Here is a 26795-nt window from a genome sequence, read left to right as displayed (position 1 = left end):
CAAATGTCAGATGCAACAGGAATAAGGATAAGGAGTTTTTGGTGTACATTTATTTGACCAGCAAGACTATGTTGATGGATGAGAGACAGGAAAATATGGAGTATTATATTTTCAAGGAGAATAGAAAGAATATGATGAAAGGAGGGAGGAAGGGGTACTACTGATAACAGAACTAAAACCAACAAAAGTAGAAGTTCAACAGGAAGTCAGGATATAGGATGCAGCACATATAAGGCTATTTGGTTTGAGATAAAGGGCAACAGCCAAAGTATACAGTCAGTTCCTGCTACAGCCAAAGAGGTGAAAAGAAAAATGTAGATATCATGCATCAGGAGATTAGGAAAACAAAGTGCAGGCCAAGTAATAATTATGAAAATCTTCAACTATTAGGACACATAATGGAAATGTAAAAGGATATATAACAGGATGAATGAATGAAATGGAATGGAATTTATATCATCACAAAGAGATAATTACCTGAAACAGCATGTGATGGAGAGGATCTAGAGTTTTAGAGTGCTGGATATGGTGAAAGCATTAAAAGATGTGTCCATAATCAAGTTAGCCATGCCACATCTAACTGGTAAGAGTAATCATGTAGTTTTTATATGGGGAAGTGTGGGAAAGCATGTTGAATTTTCAGTTACAAAAGGATCCACGTGGAATTAGAGAGTATATTTGAAAACAGTGATTATGACAAACTTAGGAGGCAGCATGAAGCAGTGCCGTAACAAAATAACCTGCAAGGAAATGATATTGACCATTTCTCATTTTCATGGGAAATGGTCAAGGAGTGTTTAAGGGAAGAAGAATCAGACACTCTAAGAATGAGTAAGATAAATCACTATCCTCCTAACCTTGTATGAGGAGGATAAACTGATAAGTAGCATCTTTATGGAGATGCAAAAAAAAGTGAAGAGAATATAAAATCCATGCTTTGTACTGTGTGAGCAGTGTAAAGCCATGGTAAAGAAGGCCAAATCAAATTATGAGAGGAAATTAGCTGAGCATATGAAAGAAAATTATGAATAATTCTACTGTTAAGTGGGATGTGCTCAAGATATCATGAAATATGTGAATACAGCTAATTAGACTGGATGGGATATCAACTTATATGCTCTAAGAATGTGACATCTGACCAAGCCGTTAGTCTCAGCTCTGGCAAATTTTCAAAGGAAGTGGATAGAGGGTGAAATAGTTCTGTTGTATAAAAGGCTCCAAGACAGAGGTGGGAATTACAGAGTGATCAGTATATCAGGAATAGTCACTAATATACTGAAAAAAAGTTAAGTTACATGAAAAATTTAGGAATGGATGGATATAAATATGACATTCTAAGAGATGCAGTAGTTTTAGGAAGGGTTAGTCTTGCCATGGTAGTTTGTTCACTTTTTTTTTTTGTTATAATAAAGTGACAGCTTCTCAAATGTCACATTATTATAAATGGAACAATAAAGGAAATGACTAGACCATAAGAGTGGTGAACTTTGCAAAGATATTTGAATATTCATCTCCATAAACCAGTTTTAACTTATGGATCTGAGAGCTGGGTCAGAAGTAAAACACTTGACCAAAGACTAGAGACCGCAGATATGAGAGTCCTGAGAAAGATAAGAGGCGTGAACAGATGGCATCAATGGCAATATCATATTAAAAATGAGGATATTAGGAAAGAACTTGACATTGTCAACATCCAGGAATGCGTTAGCAGAGCTAATCTCAGGTGGTATAGTCACTTAAACAGAATGGGAGAAGAAAGATTAGCAAAACAAGTGTTCTCTGCCAGGTTGGCAGCAAAACGACCCAGAGGAAGACCAAGATATAGGTGGATTGATACGGTACAAAGTGTCTTAGACGATAGAAATATAAGATCTGATAATGTTGGAGTCTTGACAAGTAACAGACTGATTTGGAGGAAAATTGTAGATAGGAAGTTAGTAATGATGGAATTTTTTTCATGTAGTACTATCATATCCTGTACACCCCTTGAGGGTACATGGCAGGAATTTGATGATGATGATCTCCATTTGGAGCAAATGGAAATGGATAGGAAGCTGGTGACTAGAAATTGAACAGAATTCAAGAGAAAGAGGATAACCACTGATGTGCCATAGGGCTCTATACATGGACTCTTATAATTTAATTTGTACATTAATGATAGAGGGTATAATCTGAGCAGTAATATCCGGTTTTTTTGATGATGTAAAACAGTTAATAAGGTGATATAGGGATCCTGCAGAATGATATAAAGAGATTGACAGTATGAGCAAAGGATAATGGTTGTTCAATGCGACAACAGAGTAAGGTTATACACTTTTGGATGAAAAGATAGCCAGTTGTGTATTGTAACAATAATGGAACTAGACTGAAAGGTAGAAATTTGGGAGAAATGGTGTGCACACAGCACTGAGTTCAGAGGGAATATTGCAAATAAAACTCAACGACAAGTAGATATAAAAAAGTTATCTCTTCATAAGGCTCTGATGCAGCTGCATTTTGACTGCTGGGCAAAGATTTAGTTGTTTGAGTTTCTTAGGGATGAGAAAGTGGTAGAGAGGAATCAGATGAGTGATCAAGATGGTGAGTAGTATGTGAATTGTTCCCTATGAGGAGCAAACTGAAGGTTTGTGGTATAGTTTAGTAGATAGGCAGAAAAATAGTGATATTATAGAAACACAAGTTAATCAAGGGAGTTTTCTAGAGTATATGCTAAAAATATTTTTGATACATAACTAGATGGAAGAAGAGGGGGGGGGGGAAAGGGTCACATCTATTTATTTATTTTGTATGGGGGGTTCCCTCTTCGTCCCCCATCCCACAGGACGAGGTGAGCCTTCCTAATACGGGATTAAGTATTTTATGACTGTAGATCTGTGTGTGTGTGTTCACGGGACTGGTTTGCCTGTTCTGAGGAACGAAAAACCCGAGTTTCCGGGTAAAAAACCCTCTACCTCCGTATGAGACCAGCTAACTTACCTTTAGTCAAAAGAGACCAGATAATGATTCCTCAATTATTAACAAGAACCCAGATCTTTCCAATCAAAAGGCTTCGTCTACATCTACTGAGCTATGGAAGGTTGGATCACATCTAGTGGTTGTATAACAGTTAAAAAAAGCCTAAAAACTAGATTTCTTTGCTTGCAGATTGGTGAACAAGGGATTGAGTTTGCAAGGACAGTTGTGAGTGTTCTAACAGAGGTATTATAGGTATTGTCAATAATGCCATGATAACTCAAAACTAGATATGCCCAATTAATAATAACACACAATTTACATTATATGATTATAGTGTTGTCTTTATTTATACGGGTACTCCATTGAGTCAAAAGATTCATTGAGAGAGAGATCCACACTATCCATTAACACAATACCTATTATTCATCTTAAATTTATTCACTGTTGAGGAGCAGAATCACTCCTGATAATTAATTCCAATCATTCACCACTCTCCCAATAAATAATCTAGTCTGCACCCTTACTAATCACACTCTTAGACAACTACTAAGTATGACACTTATTTTCTCCCCATCCTCATGTATTGAAAATCCTTTTGTGTTAATCTTACAGAATCCCTTTAGTAACTTAAGTTTCTATCAAGTTGTTTCGCCTCTGATTGTTAGCCAAACTCTGCAACCTACACACCTTCAATCTACCTTCACTTACAACATTCCCAGACCTCTCACGAGCTTCGTCACTCATCTCTGAATCTCCCTTATCTCCAAGAAACCAAGGTGACCAAATCTATGCACTGCAGTCAGATGACCAAATATACGCAGGTACCAAAAACAGGTAACCAAATATAGTAGTCATCATGTGGTTGAATCATAGCCTTATAAAGAGAGATAACAAACTCTCTATCTTTACTTGTCAATGTGTTCTTCAACATCCAAGTAATCCTCTGAGCTACTTTGAAAACTTATGCAAACAATTTCAAATTTCTATCCACCATCACCAAAAGACCCCTAGTATCATCGATTTCCTGTAATCTAGTATCATAGTACGTAATCCTTTCATCCTAAAGTGACCTTATAGCTTACAGCATTAAATTGACACCATTGTCCTTTGCCCACACTGCCAATTTATTTAAATCATCCTGCAAGATATCTATATCACCTTTATCAACTGTTGCCCTCCCTAGTTTTGCACCATGAGCAATCAACTGAATATTCCCTACTCAGATCTTCTGTAGATTGTCACCCTCATTCACCTTGATTCCACTCCACCATACACCACCCTCTGATGTCTATCAGCCACCTCCTTATCCATGCCACTATTCTCATATCCATTCCCATCAACTTATATAAGAATTTTCCACACAGTATTCCGTCACATGCTTTTGCAAAGTCCAGCAGAATCATTCTGTAGCCATTTCCATTGTCCAATTCTGCTGTAACTTGATTATAAAATGTGAATAAATTACTTAGACAGGACCTCACTTTTACAAAGCCATACTGCCCACTATAAAGTATCATATTTATATCTAGCCATTCCTGAATTTTACTTTTAACCAATTTTCCAATATTTTAACCTCCAGAGATACTAATTTGTCTGTAATTTGCTACTTCTGTTTTGGAGCCACCTTTATGAATAGAACTATCTTATCTGCTTTCCACTCCCTTAGAACTTTGCCAGATCTGAGATTTAAATTAAACACCTTCGTCAGAGGCACTGCCAGTTCACTTGCACATTCTCATAGTACACTATCTGACATACTGCCCAGACCTACTGCAGTATTCACATTGATATTTTTCAATACATTAAGCACCTCCAGTTCATCTACCTCAATTCTCACATCAGTAACTGCAAAGTCACCTCCCAGACATACCCTTGCAAAGTGATCACTACGTAACTGAACTATTTCTTCTGCACTGAGTAAAGTTATCTTTCCATAATTATTCTTTCTCTTACTTGCTATATAGTGAAAAAACTCTTTTGGATTTACATGATGATTGCTTTTTTGTTTATATTCCTTCCACAAAGCATTATATTTTTCCAGCTCATGCTTTATATTACTACTCATCAGCTTAATCACTACTTGGTTTATCCTTCTTACCCTGGGTATGCAATCTGATATTGCCTTGCTCAAACAATCCTTGACTGCTTCCAATGCACTAATGACATTCATTCGATGTAGCTTCTTATGCCATGGCAATGCTCTAAGTTGCCTGTTAAGCTTGTAAAAATCACCAGCTTTGTAGTTCCACATAAACCCTTCCTCGACTGAAAATTTCACACATTGAGTAACCTCCCAGGTCAAGCCTACATGGTTATTCTCCCCAATTGGAGGCAAGTGTCTACATTGGTTATGGATAAATCTGATGCTATTACCAGATTCAACATTCTTGAATCCCTAGTCCCCTCCATCATGTGTTGTTTTGGGTAATTATTATTATTATTATTACATCTCCAAGGATTCCAAAGGCTCATCGAGGGAGGGCACCTAATCTACAACTTTCCATCTTCACCACTCAATCCAACTATAGCGAACTGCAACTACCATGATCATCATCATCCTCTACACCAACACCATCTACTGCTCACTACTAGACTTTTCACAGATTAAATTTCACAGATTTTCACAAATTAAATTCATTTCTAATCTCCCAGGTGCCTCCAATATGTATTATTATTATTATTGCACAGGCACCTCCATGAAGTACGAAGACTCATCACAAGTGACCCAAACTATTCACATAATATATCATACCTTTCATTGAACCCATTAACAGACAAAGCACTCACAACTGACTCCTTTGGCCACCCATTACATTCATTCACAACTCTCCCAGCAAAAAAATCTAGTCCTCACATCCCTACTAACCACACCTTTATTCAACTTCCAGGGATAGGACCTTGTTCTTACCTCTCCAGCCAAGTGCTGAAACATTTCTCCTGCATCACTTCTATAAAATCCTTTAAGCAACTCAAATGTTTCTATCATACCCCAATTTTTTCTCCTATCACTCAACTTCTGCCATCTATATACCCTCAATCTATCCTCATAGAGAACATCACACACACACACACACACACACACACACACACACACACACACACACACACACACACACACAATTCATTTTAGAAATTATGAACTTTACAACCGCATTATAAATAACTATTTTAATTTCCTGAGGTTTTGACCTTCATATTAAGGTTATCATCTGGAATAATACACAAATATACAAGGACAAGCTGAGTTACATTTAACACAGTATGCTAAAGAGACAATGATTTGATCAATGGTTATTCTACTGGCATGACCTCTAGTGAAAATATACTATATATATATATATATAAATTAAATATAAAATACAAACAAAATTAAAAAATTAATTAATTAAAAACTACATCAAAGCTATATTCTATTTAAGATACATCAGAGAAACATTCTAGAATAGATTTCTTACAGTAACAATGATGTCCTAATTTAACATGTAATTTAACAATCTCAATTGTAATATTTGATTTAAGATTCTGGATTATCTACAGTCCTGTTTATAGTTAACTTAGGGAGAAAGGTTCCATGGGTAGAATATGTGCCTTCTATATGCTTGGGATTTTTAGACAATCATTATTGTTAAGATTAAGGTGGTTGATAGGAATCTCACAGGCTTCCTTAAATTTATGTTCATACCACGTTTTGCTGTGATGTAAACAACTGGTGCTTTTCTAGTCAATTCTATGTAAAGTATTCAGGGCATGATCAGAAAGGCCAGCTTCACCATAGCTATTATATATATATGTGTTGTTTATGTTCCTTTTGTATAATAGAAATTGTGCATCCTGTTTCCCCTATATATGGTAGATTACAGGTGCAATAAATATGGTATACTCTGTGGTCGGCCAGCAGAGGGAGTGGGTCTTTGGATGAGTTGAGTAAGCTTTTTAATTTTGCAGGAGGTTTAAAGGTGGTTTTAAGGTTGTATTTCTATAGTATTCCATTTAATTTATCTGATGTCCCTTTAAGGTATGGAATGGTTATAGTTTTATTGTAGTCTAGTTTATCTTTGTTTTTTTCAGTGAGGTCATGTAGAAAATTTTGTTGATAGTGTTTTGGCTGTAACCATTTTTTAGGAAAGTATTACTGATAATTTTAAATTCATCTTTAAGTGCTTGTTCATTGGAGCAAATCTTCAAAGCCCTGTTTTTTTTTAGAGTATTAATGACCCCTAGTTTTTGTGTTGGGTGGTGGTAGGAGTTTATGTGTATATATTGGCCAGCATGTGTCGGTTTCTGGTAAACAGTGAAGGAAAAACTGCCAAAGGAAGATATGTGACTAGAAACGGAAGTGTATTCTGCTTTTCAATCTCAATTGTGAACTGTATGTGAACAAACAACACAAGCACATACAGTTCACAATTGAGATCCTTATAGAATACTTTTCGTTCTTAAATCATTTGTGCCAACCAAAACAATTAGTTCTTACCTTAACCCCCATAGTTGAAGTGTCCCGTGATAATTACTTGGCCTACGCTCATTGTGCTAAACTGCCGATGGAAATCGTTCATATCTTATTCTGAACCCCCATGTCTATAGTAGCAAACAACAATTTTTATTCTGTCCTGTTGGATTTTTTCTCACACCAGAAAGCCTCCAATGAACCATTTTCCTCAGATCTACAATCTTCTTTAACTTCCCATTTTTGTTGGTTGAAGTACTTCAGCTATCATTAATAATACTTCTCCTCCTACTCTATTTTCTCTGAAAATATAATATCCATTACATTCTATCCTTGTAATTATATCATTCTCTGACAACCAGATCACACTGAGCCAATCATTTTTGGTCAAGTCAAGCTGACCAATGCCAAAAACTCCCGTCCTTTATTTTGGATACTTCAGGCATTCATGTACATGCATTTCAACATCCTCTTGGACCCACTGTTATTCCTATATAAGGTTATTACCTGCCCATTCAGATTCAAAACCTGGGGAACTGTACCCAGCTATTCACAATCATTCCTGTCATCTATCCTAGAGGCTATTTGCTCACAATCATTCCTGAATTCACTAATTTATCCCAGGAATGACTAGACACATGTTTGATTGCTTTTCCCTTAATTTCTCTCGTTTCTTTGGTTTGCACTTCTAAAAACTCCCATTCCCATGGTTGGATTATTGTTTCTGATCTTCCAGTCCAAACATATGCACCAAATGTATCACTAAAGTAATCTTCATTGGCATGAAACATGTTCTCCAAACATCTAACTCAACCCATTCAAGTGCAGTCCATCAGACATAATTTTGTCCTTTTGTGATGTTGTGCTTCTTCAAGAAACACATGCTGATAACAAAGATGACCTTAACAGAAGAGGAAAAATAATTGGTTACAACTTGATTGGTGTTACATACAACCAGAATTATGGCATTGCAACATATATTAAGGATGACATAGAAAATGCTTTTGTCCTAATAACGAGATATGATAACAATACCCATCTTGTGAGTGAAAATTCACAACATAACAATAGTCAATGTCTATAAAACTCCTTTAGCATCATGGTCTATAGATGTGATACCACTTATCAACATCCAACAATATGGACTGGCAATTTTAATAGTCATCATGAAGAATGGAAGTACCGTGATAACAATGACTATGGTACTGCCCTCGTTCAATGGGAAAATAAATAACATACACCTTGTATTTGATGCTAAGGACAGAAATACCTTTAAATCAGCAGCATGGCAAATGGAGCTAATCCAGACTAATGATTTGTTTCATTATATGCAGAAGGGCAACCATTACCAGCAAGACAATATGTACTTTCTAACCTCCCACACAGTCAACATTGACCAGTGTTACTAGAAATTGGTATGACACTAAAAAATGGCTTTCTGAATTCTTCTCTGATATATCATTGACTGCACGACCACCCAGCCAGTTTAAGAAGTCAAAAATAGTTGCTATTCTTAAACTTGGAAAACTTCCCCAGGAGGCAAAAAGTTACAGACCTATTGCTCTATTGAGTTGCACCTATAAACTGGGTGAGTCTAAAAATTGGGACAGTCTCTGAGACTACTATGCTTCATTCCCATGGTTGCATCCCCACACTTCCTGAACTGCTGTCCCCTATCCAAACCCTGGTTCTCCAAAAGATGTGCCAAGGTTGTACAAATGAAAAATCAGGCATACCACAACTGGCTCAAATCAAGAACCCTATCCTCCTTCAATACCCATACCTGAAACAGATGCAAGAAAATTATCAATGCTTCTAAAACAGAATTTAAATGGGCAAAAAGCAGGAAGCTTTCAGCCTATCCAAATGGCAGCCATGCCTTTTTGTCTCTCGCCAAGGCAATTGGTCATAACTTTTGATCTACACTATTACCATCCCTATCATATCCAGATGGCTCAGTTGCATCATTACCACAGAAAAAGCTACCCTCCTAGTAGCTTTTTCTGTCTGACAATGACAAATGCCCTCCAGTCATTCCAACTGCCCAACATACAATGCCCCCTATGTCCATTTGTCAAAAAAAGATCATAAAGCTATTGTCTAAATTAAACACTAGGTTTATGATCATGATGGCATTCCTCTGATTGTCCTTAAGGTCTGTGCACCAGAACTGACTCCTATCCTATGATGCCTGTACATACTCTCTTATTCCACTGATATATATATATATATATATATATATCCCAAAGCCTGGAAACTGGCCTATATTCAACCCATTCCTAAAAAGGGTGACAAATCACTGCGCCATCTAACTATCAGCCTATCTCATTCACTTCAGTGCTATCCAAAGTGAGGGAGAAAACCATCAACTCTCAGCTCCTGTTCTACCTTGAAGGTACCCAGCTATTAAGCCGATCAACAGGAGATCTACTGTCATACATCACCCATATCTGGGCAAATGCCATGGAGAAATTTGGTGAATCCCAAGTAGTTGCACTTGATATCGCTAAAGCCTTTGCCCAGATCTGGCATAAAGGCTTACTAAGCAAACTCCCATTATTTGGACCTCTTTCCTTTCCCATATGGTACTAACGTACTATAGGTTGATCACCCAACCTCTGGGTTTTAGAGAAAAACAAGCTGGAACAACTTGGTTTTAGAGAAAAACACGGTTGCTGTGACGAAGTGCTCAATTTAACATCATACATTGAAGCTAGATTACAGAAACAAGAAAAAACATCAGTTTTCTTCTTAGACCTAACAGCAGCCTATAACACAGTTTGGCATGAAGGCCTTATAATACCAATTTCATAGTATTGTCCCATGTAAATGGACTGTGCACTTAATTTCCTCCATGCTCATAGAACATTTCTTTCAAGTTACATTAGCAAATAAAATGTCCCAACAATGAAAACTTAATAATGGTCTTCCACAAGGGTAGTATTGGCACCCCCCACTTTATAGTCTATACAGATACGACTTGCTCACCACCATCTCATGCAAGTTCTCTTATGCTGATGACACTGTAATTGCCATTCAACACAAAACTATGAGTCAGGCTGAAGAGATACTTATAAAACATCTGAAAACAATAGGTGAATGTTACAAAAAATGGAGGCTTCAGCTCAATCTAAACAAAATAAAAGTACAAAGCTTTCACCTTAATAATCACATGGCAGATGTCACTTCGCATATCTGCTTTGAAAGATGCTTACTACAACACAATAAGTTTCCAAAGTACTTGGGGCATGACCGTGGACTGCATGCTCTCTTATAAGCAACATCTAACAAACATTTCTGCTAAGTTAATAACCCATAACACAAAAACTAATAGGCATGACATAGGGAGCAATAGTTGCTGATAATCTACGGATTACAGCTATCGGACTAGTTTTCTCTGTTGCCAAATATTGTTCACCAGTGTGGCTGAATAGCACACATGTTCAACTTGTTGATAACTAACTAAATAATACAATGAGATTGATTTCTGGCACAATTCAATCAATGCCTACACACTGGCTTCTGGCTCTTAGTAACATTGTTCCACCAAGTCTGCACAGAACTAAAGCTCTCTTACAGGAGTATAAGAAATCCTGTAGAACACAGCCATACTAATACACTCAAATCTCCCAGACTTAAGTATTCAATGATTGAAATCGAGACATCCACCACTACAATTAGTCCAACAACTACCACAATCTAACTTTGACCTGAAGCAAAAGTGCCAAGAACAGTGGGAAAGAGAGCCAGACATGATATTACAAAATTTTCTCTCAACAAATTACAAGAAAGTTTTGATGATACAAGAAAGTTTTGATGGTTATGGTGTATGTGTGGACATGCTTTTTAAATGGGGTAAACGACTGTCCTCACATTGTGACGCAATATTATCTTAGAGCTTATTCAGGAGAACAAATTGGACTTTTTAAGAGTTACTTCTGAAGCTATGAACTATTTGACTAATATGGATATAACCTTTTAATTTTATTGGTTTTTAAAATGACAGTGTATTGTACCACATGTTTTATTTATGCCATACGAATAAATAAATAAATTGTCCTTTTGTCAATCAAATTCATTCCAGACATCTATAAACTGCACACCATTCCTTCTACACAATCTTCTCATTGACAACGAGCAACTCGCAGACTCACAACCTTTACTCTTACTCTTCATTTTTGCTTCTTCTAACAACTCTTTCATATCCTCTCTCATTGCATATTTCTCACCTTTCAAATCATTTGTGCCTGTCAAAACAATTAATTTGTTCACTTCTTTCTACAAACATCATTTGCAAAACATGTTTTTGTCATTTTCTCGTTAAGCATACCTCTTATCAAACATACAATACTTTCGCTTTTCTTCCAGTTTCTAGGATTTTTATGCTTTCCTATTCATTACTTCCTTTTTGCAAGAAGGAAATAATGATTTGCTCAAGTCCAGTGTAGGAGTCTGATACTTATAAATAGCATGCAATTTCTTTCTGCACTGGCATCTCATCATTCACATTATTACTTTCATCTACTTCCTTCAAAATTTCATTCGTATTTCGTGCACTATCATTCACTGCTTCTGAACTTTCTCCATAACACTTTCACAATCTTGCCTTATATCCTTAATATTAGTCACCTCATTCTTCTGCTCCTAACATGACTCACATTTATGGTACTTGCTCACAAAACATTTCCAACAAACATCCTCTCCATTCCCACTCTCATACCACAAATCCCATTCACTCTTGGCACTGAAATTAACATGCTACATCACACTATTATTATTAAAATTATATTAAAGCAACTGATATAACCATAAGAAAGAACATATGAGGATATAATAATATAAGAACATAAGTTATGTTCATAACTCTGCTTCCAGTATATTCTTTCTTATGGTTATACCCCCCATATTATCATTCAGCACTGATGTTTCGGCTGCCATTTCTCTCATATGCAGTGGTAGCATAATGTAGAATGCTTTTGAAATAATATAGTGTAATATTAGTCACGACTAAACAACTGATTCAAAAATAAAGAAAATAACAACAATTATTTGAAAGTTTATTTTTCACTTGGTTAGACTATAATAAATTTAGTTTAATCCTTTATCCAAATGTGAGCAAACAAAGTTTGCACCTGAAAATATCTTCAGGACTGAGGTAAGGTAGTAACAACACCAGGCAACTTGCAGCAAAGGTGGATCAAGCTCTCAACTCCTTGTCTCAGTATCTCCCATAATGCACAGCACATCTCCTTGAGGACATGTATACTGCTATGCATTAAGGGAAGGGCCACTACCCATACCGGTTTCGACCTTTATTGAGGTCTCGTCAGTGGGAGCCAGGCCCAGAGTGGAGATACTAAAGCAGAAGCAATAGGAGAGGTCACCCTTACCTATAGGAGTTGTCAAAAGGTATGCTACCTTATTATTAAATTACTCTGGATTTAGAGAAAGCTGTTTGAAAGTTTATTTTTCACTTGGTTAGACTATAATAAATTTAGTTTAATCCTTTATCCAAGTGTGAGCAAACAAAGTTTGCTCCTGAAAATATCTTCAGGACTGAGGTAGTGGCCCTTCCCTTAATGCATAGCAGTATACATGTCCACAAGGAGACATGCTGTGCATTATGGGAGATACTGAGACAAGGAGTTGAAAGCTTGATCCACCTTTGTTGCGAGTTTCCCGGTGTTGTACTACCTTACCTCAGTCCTGAAGATATTTTCAGGTGCAAACTTTCACACTTGGATAAAGGATTGAACTAAATTTATTATAGTCTAACCAAGTGAAAAATAAACTTTCAAACATCTTTCTCTAAATCCAGAGTAATTTAATAATAAGGTGGCACACCTTTTGGCAACTCCTATTGCTTCTGCCTTAGTATCTCCACTCTGGGCCTGGCTCCCAATGATGAGACCTCAATAAAAGTCGAAACCAGTATGGGTAGTGGCCCCTCCCTTAATGCATAGCAGTATACATGTCCACAAGGAGATGTGCTGTGCATTATGGGAGATACTGAGACAAGGAGTTGAGAGCTTGATTCACCTTTGCTGCGAGTTTCCCAGTGTTGTACTACCTTACCTCAGTCCTAAAGATATTTTCAGGTGCAAACTTTGTTTGTACACACACTTGGATAAAGGATTAAACTAAATTTATTATAAACAACAATTATATTTAACTGTTGTTTCTAATAAACATCACCAATATTTACTAAAAATATTGGTGATATCTGAGCTACATGTGTACTGCAACTGCTACTAAGGATGATACTAGCACCCTCTATCTCTCAAACAGTTTTTCTCTTTATACCTTATTAGATGCATTTTCTAGACCAAATTTTATCATTACAAGATCTCAGTCTTAAATGTACCAATTTATTAAACTTAGATAAATGAAATAAAGGGATGCTCAACAGAAATGTTCCTGTGCTTTGGGCTAAGAAGAACAACTACATAAAGAGTACTACTCTGAACACATATTTCGCTTAATTAGCCTTCCAAAAATATAATAAATGCTAAAAGTGAAATATACAGAAATGAATAGCTATTTAATTTTTTTTTCTAATATCAAAATTTTAGAACATTCGAAAATAGGATAAAAAGCAGTCATGCAATTAATAAGAATTTGTTAAATCAATTAACATTCACAAATTAAAGCATACCTGTGTTATTCTAGTGAGTGGAAGCCCTGACTGTCTACATTCGAAGCTGACTTCTTTAATACATGCAACAGCTGTTAAAGGACTTTCACCCTCATCTACTTCTAAAAACATTTTCCATTTATGCTCTGCTGATGACAGACCAAGTCGTACATGATTACCAAAAAGAAGAGTAAGACGTATCATGGTTGGTCTTACAGGACTAGGGGAATGTCTTGAATGTGCAGTCTACAAAATTTCAAATAAGCATATTCAATATTTTAATACTAAAGTCAATAATCTGGTGAAGTCCGAATCATTTTCTTAAATTACTAAACTCATTTTGTAAGATTTGAAATGTTCAAAATATTTTTTATAAGATAAAAATAAGACAGAGATGTACTGCAAATCAAGTGTAATCTAATTTGTAATCTGTAAGAAAAATACAAATGACAAAATCAAATATTACAGAGATTAAAATATAAAGTGCAGCAGTAAGGTAGTTTTTAAAACTTACTTTTAAGGCAGAGTCAAATGCTATCACCATGATTTGTTAACCTGTGCTAATCTATCAGGAGAAACATTAATGTGAACAAAACTGCAGTAAGTATGCCATGGCTGTGTTCTCTCACACAGGGAATACTCAGTCTTTCGCTAGTGAGAGACCTTCTCAAGTCTTTCCATTATTGATTCTTTCACTCCGCACATCACAATTCCTATATACTCTGTATTTTATTTATTTATTTTTAGTCTTTCACTTACAAAAGGTTGTAAATGTATAATACAATAGCTTAGGAAAGATTTGAAAACTGAGAGGTAAGTAGAAGGCATTAGAATAACAATAAATAAATGTGGATGTCTATTTATTCTTTATTTTTGGCTATCTTTCATAGCCATTTTCAATAAAGTAGGAGGAGATAAACATAAAAATGAAGAATAATTGAAAGCATGTGACATTATATGCACTTTCAACTGGAGGAAGATAACCCCATCTACATTATTAGAATACAAGGAATAAAATGAAAATAAAATTTAAAATTTAAATAATTAATTAATGACAATTTTTGTGAAACACATGAGTGAGGAGTATTATTTAGGATAACTAACCAAAATTGAGAAAGTTTAAGGCAACCGTTTTTGTTGAGATTAGGATTGTGAATGTGTGCTTCATAATTTTCTTTATATAACCTTTCCAGAAGAAAGTAACTTTTGTGTAGAACTTTAGTATTATTCCAATGAATTCTATGCTTCATAGACAAAGCATGACTAGCTAAATCATATTTATTGGACTTTAAGTAAAATACATTGTTGATATTCTTTAAGACAAATGTGAGCATAATAACTAGTCTGTCCATAATTACACAGGCCACAAGAACAAGGGATTCTGAAAACTCCAGGATATAAAATTAAAGATACCAAGAAATTATATACGTGGTTTAATCCTTTATCCAACTATCTCTAATCCAGGATATTTGTCTTTTGGAAAGAAGAGGAAAATATTTAGTTTATGAACTGCATCGAAAGAGACTTGCAGGCCAATTTGGCAAAGAAGTCTTGCAATGACAATCTTTTAACATATGGAAGAGAAATTCTAGAAACTTTTTCTTGATGAGGATTAAGATGAAGGCCATAATTATTAATTATTTTTGCATTATAACCACTGAAGATGAAGGAGGGAGGTAACTCTGAAAATAGATAGTTCTTTGTTTAAAAGATAATCAGTTGAACAAATTTTATGAGCTCTGTCAACTAAAGATTTAATCATATTGTATTTCTGGCAGGAGCGATGATGTGAAGCAGCATTAATGTATTTGCTAGCCTGAGTTTGTTTCTATATACAGAGAACTGCAGACTGCCATTAAGCTGATGCAGAATTACAATGTTCAAAAAAGGAACAGTTGTTATCTTGTACTTCAAGTGTAAATTTGACATTTGCAATTCTAACATTACCCAAACATCAGGCTGACCTCTTACATCTGCCTTCTCTACACCAAGAAAAGTCTACTGAAGCCGCTGATCTTTTTTTTCTGGAGAGGCATCAGAAGAATATTTAACAGCTTGGATATCAATGTCTCTGGTCCAGATGTTATCCTACACATCTAGTTGTGCTCAAAATTTGCGATTCAGAATTAATATTCATCCTATATTGCCAATACCTATTTAAGCTGTTATACTCATCTGGAGCCTACCTAACAGAAAAGATATAATCTATATCCAAGTGATTTCTTAAAAGGGAGACAAAGGCAGCTATCAAACTAATGTTCCACTGCTCTCACCTCAATCCTCTTGAATATAATGGAGAAGGTCATCATCAACAGACACCTTTACTACCTCAAGGTCCGCCAATGAATTACTGATTACCAATATGGATTCCACCACCCATGCTCCACTGCAGCAATAGATGGGTTTGGAGTAAGTCATAGTTGCTCTTGAAATATCCAGTGTATCTGACTGGACCTGGCAGAGAGGCCTTTTTACTAAGCTACCATATTATGGGCTGCTTTCCATCCTTTGCAAATGGAATGCAGTTTCCCCTCTGGTCATTCACTGTGTGTCAAGGTATCCAAAATGGGTTTCCTGCCCTTTTCCTAATGAAACTGTATTACTCCACTCTGCACTTTAGCTCACACTCTTTCTTCTATACATCAATGTTATTCTCATATACTATCCATAGAGTTGCTGATAACAGTTACACTCTATTTCTCATTATAAGTTGAAAAACTTTGTAGTCAAATGATCCTGTTTCAAGATCTTCTACAACCAAAGACTTAAATAGTGATCTCCTTACTATTCTCTAGTGTGGTGAAAACAACCTAGAACCTTTGATAATACTCCTTGGAGAGGGATCTACTTAAAGATGATAAACTCATCTTCACAGCTCACTCTAATTACTTTCTCATACACATTCTGTTTTTCTATCATTACTTTCTATAGGTATTTGTGCAATGCTTCCTTACTTATTCCATTATTCCCACTTTCCTCTAAATGCAAAAAAACAAGCGCAGCTATTGGTCAACATCCTTAGAAAATTTTATCTTCAAATCTTACTGAATCAACTTCTTGTCCTTCTCCTTTCACTCTCATTCAATCTACATCTGTTTTTTGGAACAGTCTTCTTCACATGTTTTTATCATAAACTATGACCTCTTCAAGAAATATATTGACAAGCTTTTTCTTTTTCATTAACCACTTTTCTACATACATTGTCATGTATAGGTTTTGCAACCACTTGTGTAAAAAAATATAGCTGAAGACTTTAAAAAAAAAACGAAAATTTTAGATAATACATTCATTCGATATTAAAACTGGATGATGATAATAATAATCTGTAAACACATACCTCTTCTAATGGTGGGAAATGCAACATTCTGTTGTTATGAGCCTTTAGTTTACATATTTCATCCTATAAAACACAAATTATTGGTAAGCAAGGCTGTTATACACATACAGTAGTAAATAAATTAATCTGAACACTCACATTTTAAAGAAAAATTTTAATTTTGCAAGAAAAGTACAAAAATTAAACTCCTGCTTTACCTAATAATTTATGTGCTCATCTGTTATTAATAAGTTCATTAATTCACTTAGGCATGGAATCTACCAACAAAGAACACATTTTTTCTTATTTATGCATCTTAAAATCATACTTTTATTATGGATTGCATTAAGTTATCCTTTGTATCACAATTTAATTTTCCAAGTCTTTTTTCATTATGGCCACAAATTTTCTATTTAGTTAATGTCAGAAGAGTTAACTGGCCACTGAAACAATTGGAAGATGTTATTTTTGAGGAACTCTTTCAATTTTTTTTTGAAGTGTGGCATGGAGAAAAATCCTGTTGGAAGATGAGTTGTCTTTCTGGCTCTGTGAGACCACTCTTTTCTCCAATATTTTTATGTGTTGGTTACTTATCACCATAGTGTCAATAGGCATAAGTGATCCTGAACTGTCATGTGTAAAACAATCCTAGAACATCTTTTTAGTTAGGTGTTTAGGAGCCTATTGAAGTTGGGCAGAAGTCTTCTCAGCTGCTGATTTGCAATCATAGGGTACTCGCTCTCCTTGGACAAAGAAATGGCTCTCATCCGAGAATATGACCTTCTTTCACTTCTCTGCATAACCTTTGTTAATAGTTGTTTCTTTTTTGGTCTGTGGACAGTCCTCCTTCTTTCCAATAATCTTGTCATGTCAGAAACATTAATCCCACTAGTTATCAAGAAGTCTACAGCAAACAATCTTGGATTCAATTAGCTTTTTCTAACTAGTAAACGATGTTGAGTAAGTGTAGTTTTCCTCTTTTTTTGCCACATTTTCCTTTTCTGTCAGGAGAAAAGGTACCTGTCTCCTTAAACCTCTTTAAAATTGCATTAACAGTATCCAGCCCAACACACACTCATTAGCAATTTGTCTTCGAGTCGTGGATGCATGCGAGAATATTTTTGAATGCTTTCTTAGAGATTGTATCCATTTTCTAGTTACACAAAATGAATAAAACACTACGAATGTCAACTTGTTTATGCTATTAAAAATGCACAATGCTATTAATAAACATCGCACAGATAGTTAAAAAAAGCAACACTCAACCAAAATAGTGAACTAAAACCAAAACTGAAAATAGTAAGCTGAAACCAAAACCAAACACTTGACAAAAATTCAGCTTCTTCAGTTTAATTTGTTTGCTACTATATACAACAAGAAAAATTCTTTTATTTGCTAATGAACAGTTTTTCTGCATGAAATATGCAAATTACATTACCTGAGAACCAATAACGATGCTCAGCATTTCAGTCTCTGTGTTGTGGCTGTCTTCTGGAGGATATATGCAGCCTGCATCAGTGAACTGCAGATATCCTATTTTAACCATAGGATAAGCACCTGCCTCCGAGTAAGGGTGTTTGGGGTGGGGGAAATCCAATTAAAGCACAAGAAAAACAAGTTAACTCTCTGCTATAAACTGACTACAGAAATAACTTAGGAGGCCTGCATTATATAACAATAAATACTAAGAAGAAGAAATCCTGTATATGTAAAAAGGCACAATGGTAGGTGAGGCAATAAATGATTCAATCTGAAGAACACAGAACATTAGTTTCAGTGGATGAAGTCCTCAATATATTCCTGACAAGCTGGAACCTTGAGTCTTCATTCTGAGATTTTATGGTAATTATTTGTTAAGGTGGAATGAAGAATCAGTCCAGTGATTCACATGATAAAATTAGACTAAAGCAACAGGTGGGCAACAGTCCCAAAGTGACATACTGAGAATTCTAGTTGAAAAGAATACTATTGTGCGTTACAAAACTTGAATTTCCTGTTTGGAGTTCTGAACAGTCAGAATAAACTAATTTATGAAGATTTCTGCTATTCAGCAACAAAATATACATAAGAAGATACTAACATTTTGATATATGCAAGCATATATATTGATGAATATCCTGAGAGAGCTTCTAGAATTGTTATTTTGGGCTGCAGTCTTGTGTTTAATGAACACAAGACTACAGCCAGTTAGTGGTGCATAAAATTCTTAGGATACTGAAGGCATCATTCTTATTTACTTATGGGATAATAATGATGGTTTCACGAGTTTCCTTAAGTTCTCTAACATGCTATAATTTTGTTTCTTTTGTAAGAATATTGCATATTGTATATTTTATATCATAAGAAATGGATGCCTTGCCATAGTCAGAAACACCTGATTTTAGGGTAACTATACAAGATAATATCAACAAGACTAATAGCAGATACAATGCTTAGAATTCTATTATTAGTCTTGAGCCAAATTAAAAACTTTTTAGTACGAAAAATCAGCAACACAATCACCATAACTCTGGAAATTCAAGAAAACAGATAAATCCCTTTTAGACATTTGCTAGCATAGTTGGCCAAGTGGATAGTGTTTCCAATCTCTCCAACTGATAGGTGATGGACTCAAATTACACAGTGGCATTGATGTTTTTAAGAGATTTTTGTTGCTCAATGTAAGTCCATCACCCCTTGCTCACTGGAGGCCTGGAGTGGCTTGGTAAACTTCTATGTATGGTCTCTAGAACAAGATTATCAGATTATCTCATCCTTTGTCCACCCAAGATACTAATGTACCACATAATACTAATGTCATGGAGAAAAAAAAAACAGTGAACCTAAAGAACTAAACCATTTAGTTATTTAGTTATGATTTTTAGTTAAAATGACAAATTAGAGAAATAAATAAAATAATAAGTAAAGCTAGTATGGAAACAACAGTTGAAAAACATAAATTCAGCCAAAAAATATGAAGATAGCAGTATACACGAAGAATAATAAGAGAGACCTGAAGGTCTCTCTTATTATTATTATTAAGAGAGACCTCCAGGGAGTCGGGGACACATATCATGGGAGGCCATATACTACACTCACCAGCAATCATACTTATTCTTGAATTCATTCACATTGCTTGCACTCACAACATCCAATGGCAATCCATTCCAATTACACACCATCCTATGAGAGAAAAAATCTAGCCCCCCCCCCACTTCTTAGTGGCATTCATTCTCACTTTCAAGAATGCCTTATTGTCCTTTCCCCACCCTCCATAAATTGAAAAATTCCATCAACTGAAACCCTGTATGATCCTTTCAGAAGTTTGTAAGTCTCAATCATATCACCCCTCTTTCTCCTGTTTGCTAGTGTTTGCAGTCTACAAATTCTCAATCTGTCTTCATAATCAGTATTCCACAATCCTGATATCATTTTTAACACACTCTCTCTCTCTCTCTCTCTCCAATATATCAGAATCACAACAGAAACCAGGAGAACAGACCTGCACACACAACAGTTCAAGTGATATCATCAAAGCCTTGTAAACAGGCCAAATGGCATTCTTATCTTTACATGTGAATGTTCATTTCAGCATTGCAATTATCCTTTGAGTTATATTTGCAATATTTGCTACATGGCCCCTGAACTTCAACTTCCTATCTACTAACAATCCAAGATCCCTAGCCTCATCAGTTTCTTCTAGTAATCCCACCAATATAATACGACACTGGATATCTAATCACGCCGAAGTGAATGACTTTATATATTTACCGACAATGAACTGACACCCATTTTCCCCTGCCCATAATTCTAACCTATTGAAATCACTCTGCAAATACTGCATATCAGCAGCATTCCTAATTACCCTATCTATATTGGCATCATCAACAAATAGCTGTATATCGCTTGTCAAATCCTTCCCAATATCAATAATGTACAAAATGAATAACAGTGGACCAATGACTGATCCTTGTGGTACACCACTAATTAAACCTTAAATCTTGCAGACCCACGTTTCCTGTATATCACTTTTTGATATCTGTCATGTGTAGAGGCTTAATAGGACTTTAGTGTCACCCATGTGGTTGGGCTTAGTATTGTTTGTTATTTGTGTATATGTTACATTAATTGTTTTTGTAATCCCCGTAGATGTCCTAGTGACTAGGACGAAATATAGGAAGTATTAAATTCTATTTTAATTCTTTTTGAGTGTTGTAAAAAATCCATTAAGCCTCCAACATGATATCTGTCAGTCAGCTAGCCTCTTATCCACACTAATATTTTATAATCCAAATCCACATTCTCCAATTTATGCAACAGTCTACCATGCTGTATTCTATCAAAAGCCTTAGTAAAATCAAAAAGCATCATGGTGTATCCATTCTCCTTGTCGTTCAATGGTAACATTGTTGTAGAATGTAAGCAAGTTGCTAAAACATGACCTACCCTTAGTAAACCAATGGTGCTCATTGCAAAGTAGAGATTCACTGTCAACCCATTACTGAATGCAAGCACTAACCAACTTTTCCAAAATCTTCACCACCACTCCTGAGATACTAAGTGGTTGATAGTTGGAAACATTGGTCTTTGTACCACCCTTGTGCATTGGAATTATCATTTTCACTGACAATTTTCACTTTCTCGTTTTTGCCTCTTACAACCTTTCACGTCCCCTCTCGTGCAACTTATTGCTAATTAAGTCATTAGTACCTCCTACAATTATGATCTCATTTACTTTTCTTTTCTGTTTTTGAATTGCTTCCTTTATATTCTTAATTTTTGCTCCAGGAAAACTTGAAGTTATAACTTGCTCATCAATAGCATGTTTTATGATAGAATCAACATACCAAATAACAACTATCTTTTTACAAACAATGTCACTTACCTGATTTCCATTACTTCTTGACTTACTTGTTTCCATACTTTGTTGTTTCTTATTTTGCTGCTTAATTTTCTTTTTCTCCCTATGCACATTCAAAAGCCTCTCGACTTTTCGTAATTCCCATGTGGTCTTTCTGATGATCTGCTTTAATTTTGTTAATTTGGAGGTTAATTCATTCACCTCCTCCATATCTCCAATAACCTCATTAGTGGGGTTGGCCTTCCTGTTCTCACCTGCGGTGCTCTTCTCAGCGGGCCTAGTTGGTTAGCATATCCACTCTCCAGCCAAAAGGCTGCAGGTTCGGATCATGGCATGGGCACAGATGTTTGTGATTGTCTGTGGAAATATTAGTGGTGGTGAGCAGTAGATGGTGTTGGTGTAGTTATGGTTAGTTGTAGTTGGTGGAGACAGAGTTGTAGAGCAGGTGCCCTCCCTCGATGAATCTTTGGACTCCCTGGATGTTCACGTAATAATAATAATAATAATAATTACATTTCTTGCGCGTTTTTGGTTTTTGCCATTTTAAACTGATACTTATTATTGAAATATCTTAATAAAAAATATGTTATAAAATATTAAAAACACTAAAATCTAATATACTATAAAACACTAATTTTCTAAGGAAAAACACAATAAAAAAGACAAAAGTAAAAAGCAGATCAAATCAGAAACCTCAAGCACAACAGACCAATTTGGAAGAAAGTTGTTGATAACTAGTTATTATTCATCTACTCTTAATTTAATTATTATAATTATTATTAATAATCACATCTTAATTATACTGTCATTTGATATTCTCCATGAGAGAACACACACCAGAGGATTACGATAATGACGTATTGTAACAAATGCTGTCTGCTGCATTTTATTGTAATATCTTCTTTCTATTCTTTATTATTAACTAGCAGTGCACGCTTTTTCTCTCGTAACCTTCCTCACTTATTCTACTATATACTATGTTTATCCACCTTCCGTATTTACTAGTCATATGCCTAAGAACACTGGAAAATTTATTTGTAAGGCTGCGCCATCCAATATATCAATATTCGGCATAAGACTCAATAAAACATCTTGTAGATCTCTCTCTTACTAGTGTAAATTCCTGCAACAAAGTTTACATAAACAGTCATGGTTCTTAAGTAATTAAACTGCGCTTTTAATGCCTTAGTTGTTTCCCGCTCACAAGTCCAATTATTTTGGAAACAGTGCATTATAAAATAAAGGATCATGCAGCACTCTTTTAACAAAAATTAAAACACATTTTATTTACATTAATATGAAATATATATGAATCAAACGACAGAGAGTTTGTTTTCTCTATCCATCTATAAAATCTTTAGCATAAAATAAGAACCTTTTTACTTCAACACTAAATAATCTCTTTAACTCCAAAACTTATTTACTCGCTGCTTACAAATTCAACTTATTAAACTTCTAGTTTACTTGCAAAGAGGTTAGCTAACTCTCTGCTAAGTTATTTTTACAAATTTGATATCAACTTCTAATATGCCAATTGACTCTCTTATGGACACTTCTTATTACTATTAAACTAATTCTTAACAGTCCATACATAACATATCTCCTAGATTATAAGAGAAAATGTACAAAAAGATGGAACTTACTGAGGCTGTGTCACACATTCAGTCAAGAGTCTTACACTAAAGTCTTTCCAGCATTTTTTCATCTGGAGTTTTATGCTTCCTTCAGGAGTGTCTTGCTTCAGCGGTATCATGTTGGGATATTGGTGGGCTTTTGGACTTCAATCTGCGGTACTCGAATAGCACATGCAAGAGGTTTCAGCATACAGGCAATTTCTCCTCTGAACCCTAAGCAAAAGTTCCTACTTTGGGAACTTCTGCTTCTAACTGCTGCCACTTCTGCTACTAATTGCCGATGACTGTGCCTCTAACTGCTGACCACCAATGACTGTAACTGCTGCCGACTGGCTCTTCAGTAACAGCATTTTGCCTTGCTCTCTCGGCAACCGGATCTCAGCTTTCCTCTGTCGGCAACTGGACCTGGACACTCCTCTCTCGGCAACTGGACCTAGTTTAGTAACTGGGGCCTTGCCTCTCCTCTTTCTCTGCCGCCACTGCTCTGGTACCAACAGCTTCTAATCTGCCGATGACTGGAAGCCCCTTATGCTCGGCTCAGTCCCCTTTTATTTTGTGATCTCGGGTCCTTGCACTAAGGGTAGTAAACTCCGAAGAAGTCAGCATGACTCTTTCATCTTCTTATAAGTTCAACCCACTCTTTGTTTTCCTCTGAGCACTCCCCTTTTTTTTTTTTATCTTGCCGGTCAGCAGAAACTTGTCTGAACCTAGCGGCACTCTTAGATACTAACTTTAAAGGTGTTATACGCAGAGCTCGCAAAAAAAAATTCTCATTCGCATAACTGTAAACAACTTTCTTGTGCTCTTACACATAGTTATATACAAAGTTCCAATGGCAAAGCATTTCCTTTGTTTTTGATGTTAAAACAGTAAATACATCACTTCCCATAAGGTTAACTACATTAATATTTAGCAAAATATACATAGAAACAAATAAGGTTATTTACAGTTCTCATCAGACTTGACCTATGTAAAAATCGATGCAAAGTGCTTTGGTATTTTTAAGCTACATTGCATTTTACAGTATGATATTAATATGATATTTGTTTGGACAAAAAAAAATGGAGATTAAGTTATCACTTTTTTTTTTTTTTTTGTCCAAAAATATTATTATATGGTATCTCCAAGAAGTCTGGAGGCTCATTAAGGGAGGCACACACCAATGTTTATACATTATACACAAAATCTATCATACCTCTGATTAAACTCATTCACTGTGAGGGAACTCATTACTAATTTTTGCAATCTATTCCGGTCATCTCCACTCTCCATGCAAAAAATCTTGTCCACACTCTAACACATCTCAACCTATCCTCATAGGGAGCATTCCACAGACCTGTCACCAGCTTAGTCACTTGTCGCTGAATCCTCTATACCCTCCTGATCCCGCAAGAAACCCTTGCGACCAAATTTGTGCATAGTAGTCAAGATGCAGCCAAATCAGAGAATTATGAAGAGGGATAATAACTTCTCTGTCTTTATTTGTTTAGCATGTTTTTCAACATCCAAGTAATCCTTTGAGCTATTTTACCTACTTTTACATTATGCTCCTGAAATGAAACTCTCTATCCACCATTATCCCCAAGTCACTAGCTCAAAGCTGCCGTCTAGTAGCATCAATATGATATACTGTACGTAACCTTTTCAGCCCAAAATGCATAACCTTACATTTTGCAGCATTAAATTGATAATCATCATATTTTGTCTGCAATGCCAATTTATTTAAATCATCATGATTTAATACAGGGGTGCTTAAGGGTCAAAGCTGTATAACTGAGAGGAGACCTCATTATAGTCTTTAAAGGAATGTGGAGAACCGACCAGGGCTTCTGAACTAATTCCAATCCTCACCTTCTCATGGTGCAACCTGTTGGATATCTATCTGGATACTGAACAAACGAGGATGGGCTGGCAATTTGGGATTTAGCTGACCAAATTGTATTCTTATTGGCTTAAACCAATATGCAAAATGATGGTACAACATGACAAAATTTCATGCCAGCTGGGATGTCGCCAGGTTAAACAAGGCCCCTGTTGTTTTCGGCAGGGAACCAGGGCGAAGAGTGAAAAGTCAGCTACTGGAACAAATCTGAAAGCACACCCCAACTCAATATCACAGCAGTTAAAGATCAGCACTATCAACATAAGAAGCCTGAATGGCAAAGAAATGGAGCTAGCTGAGGAATTAGATAAGTAATAGATCGACATAACAGGGGTGACTGAAACAAAAAAAAAAGATAAAACTGGTGAGATCTTTCCAAGCAATAAATACAAAATGTTATATTCAGGCAATGAAAATCAAGGAAAAGAAGGAGTTGCCATAGTATTCAACACAAAATACGAGGCTAATCTTCTTGAATGGCAGGCAGCCTCAAGTAGAGTGATGTGGGCAAATATCAGAATGGAAGAATTGGACAATGAGACTTATTTGTGCCTATGGTCCCACAGAAGGTTCTACTAAGGTAGAAGTGGAGGAATTTCTTGATGCTTTAGAGAAAGCAACTGACACAATGAAAAAGGAAAAGTTGGTCCTTGTTGGAGATCTAAATAGCAGAGCAGGAAATGATTGTCAGACATACAAAAATATTTTGGGAAAATTTGGAGAAAAGAGCAAAGCCAATAATAATGGCAAATACCTGGTGGATTTCTTCTCAGGACATGGACTGGTTATTACTAACACCATGTTCCAACATAAAAATGTGCGCAAATTCACGTGGAGAGAAGAGGCAAGGAATACGAAAAGTCTCATTGACTATGTTATTGTTGATAGTGATGTTTTCTCCCTGGTGCAGGACACCATAGTGTACAGAGGATTTGAAATTGGAAGTGATCACTATTTAGTCTCGAGCAGGATAAAATTGAATTCCATATTGAAAAGAATAACATGTAAGAAAGTTTTAAAGCAGATAAAAGTTGAGCAGCTCTCAGATGTGAACCGTAGACAAAAATACACAAACAATATTGAAGAA

The 26795-nt window shown here is 35.7% G+C and overlaps 1 protein-coding gene across 2 annotated transcripts in view; it reads right to left on the bottom strand.

The window, feature by feature from the left end:
- LOC150105457 (mitogen-activated protein kinase kinase kinase 20-like) overlaps nucleotides 1-26795 on the bottom strand; it is a 346847-nt gene that overhangs the window by 40963 nt on the left and 279089 nt on the right. For both annotated transcript variants that reach the window (XM_090394158.1, XM_090394159.1), the window contains exons 16-17: nucleotides 17374-17436; nucleotides 14058-14282 (exon numbers count right to left, since the gene is read on the bottom strand). In XM_090394158.1, coding sequence (XP_090250284.1) covers nucleotides 14058-14282; nucleotides 17374-17436 — 288 coding nt within the window. The remainder of the gene's footprint in view (nucleotides 1-14057; nucleotides 14283-17373; nucleotides 17437-26795) is intronic.

The sequence above is a fragment of the Typopeltis vanoorti genome, chromosome 6, assembly GCF_054136105.1.
Source record: "Typopeltis vanoorti isolate ZY-2024b chromosome 6, IOZ_Tvanoo_1.0, whole genome shotgun sequence".
NCBI classification, from domain to species: domain Eukaryota; kingdom Metazoa; phylum Arthropoda; class Arachnida; order Uropygi; family Thelyphonidae; genus Typopeltis; species Typopeltis vanoorti.
The sequence above is the reverse complement of the archived record's forward strand: the minus strand, read 5'-3'. Positions and strand labels throughout refer to the sequence as shown.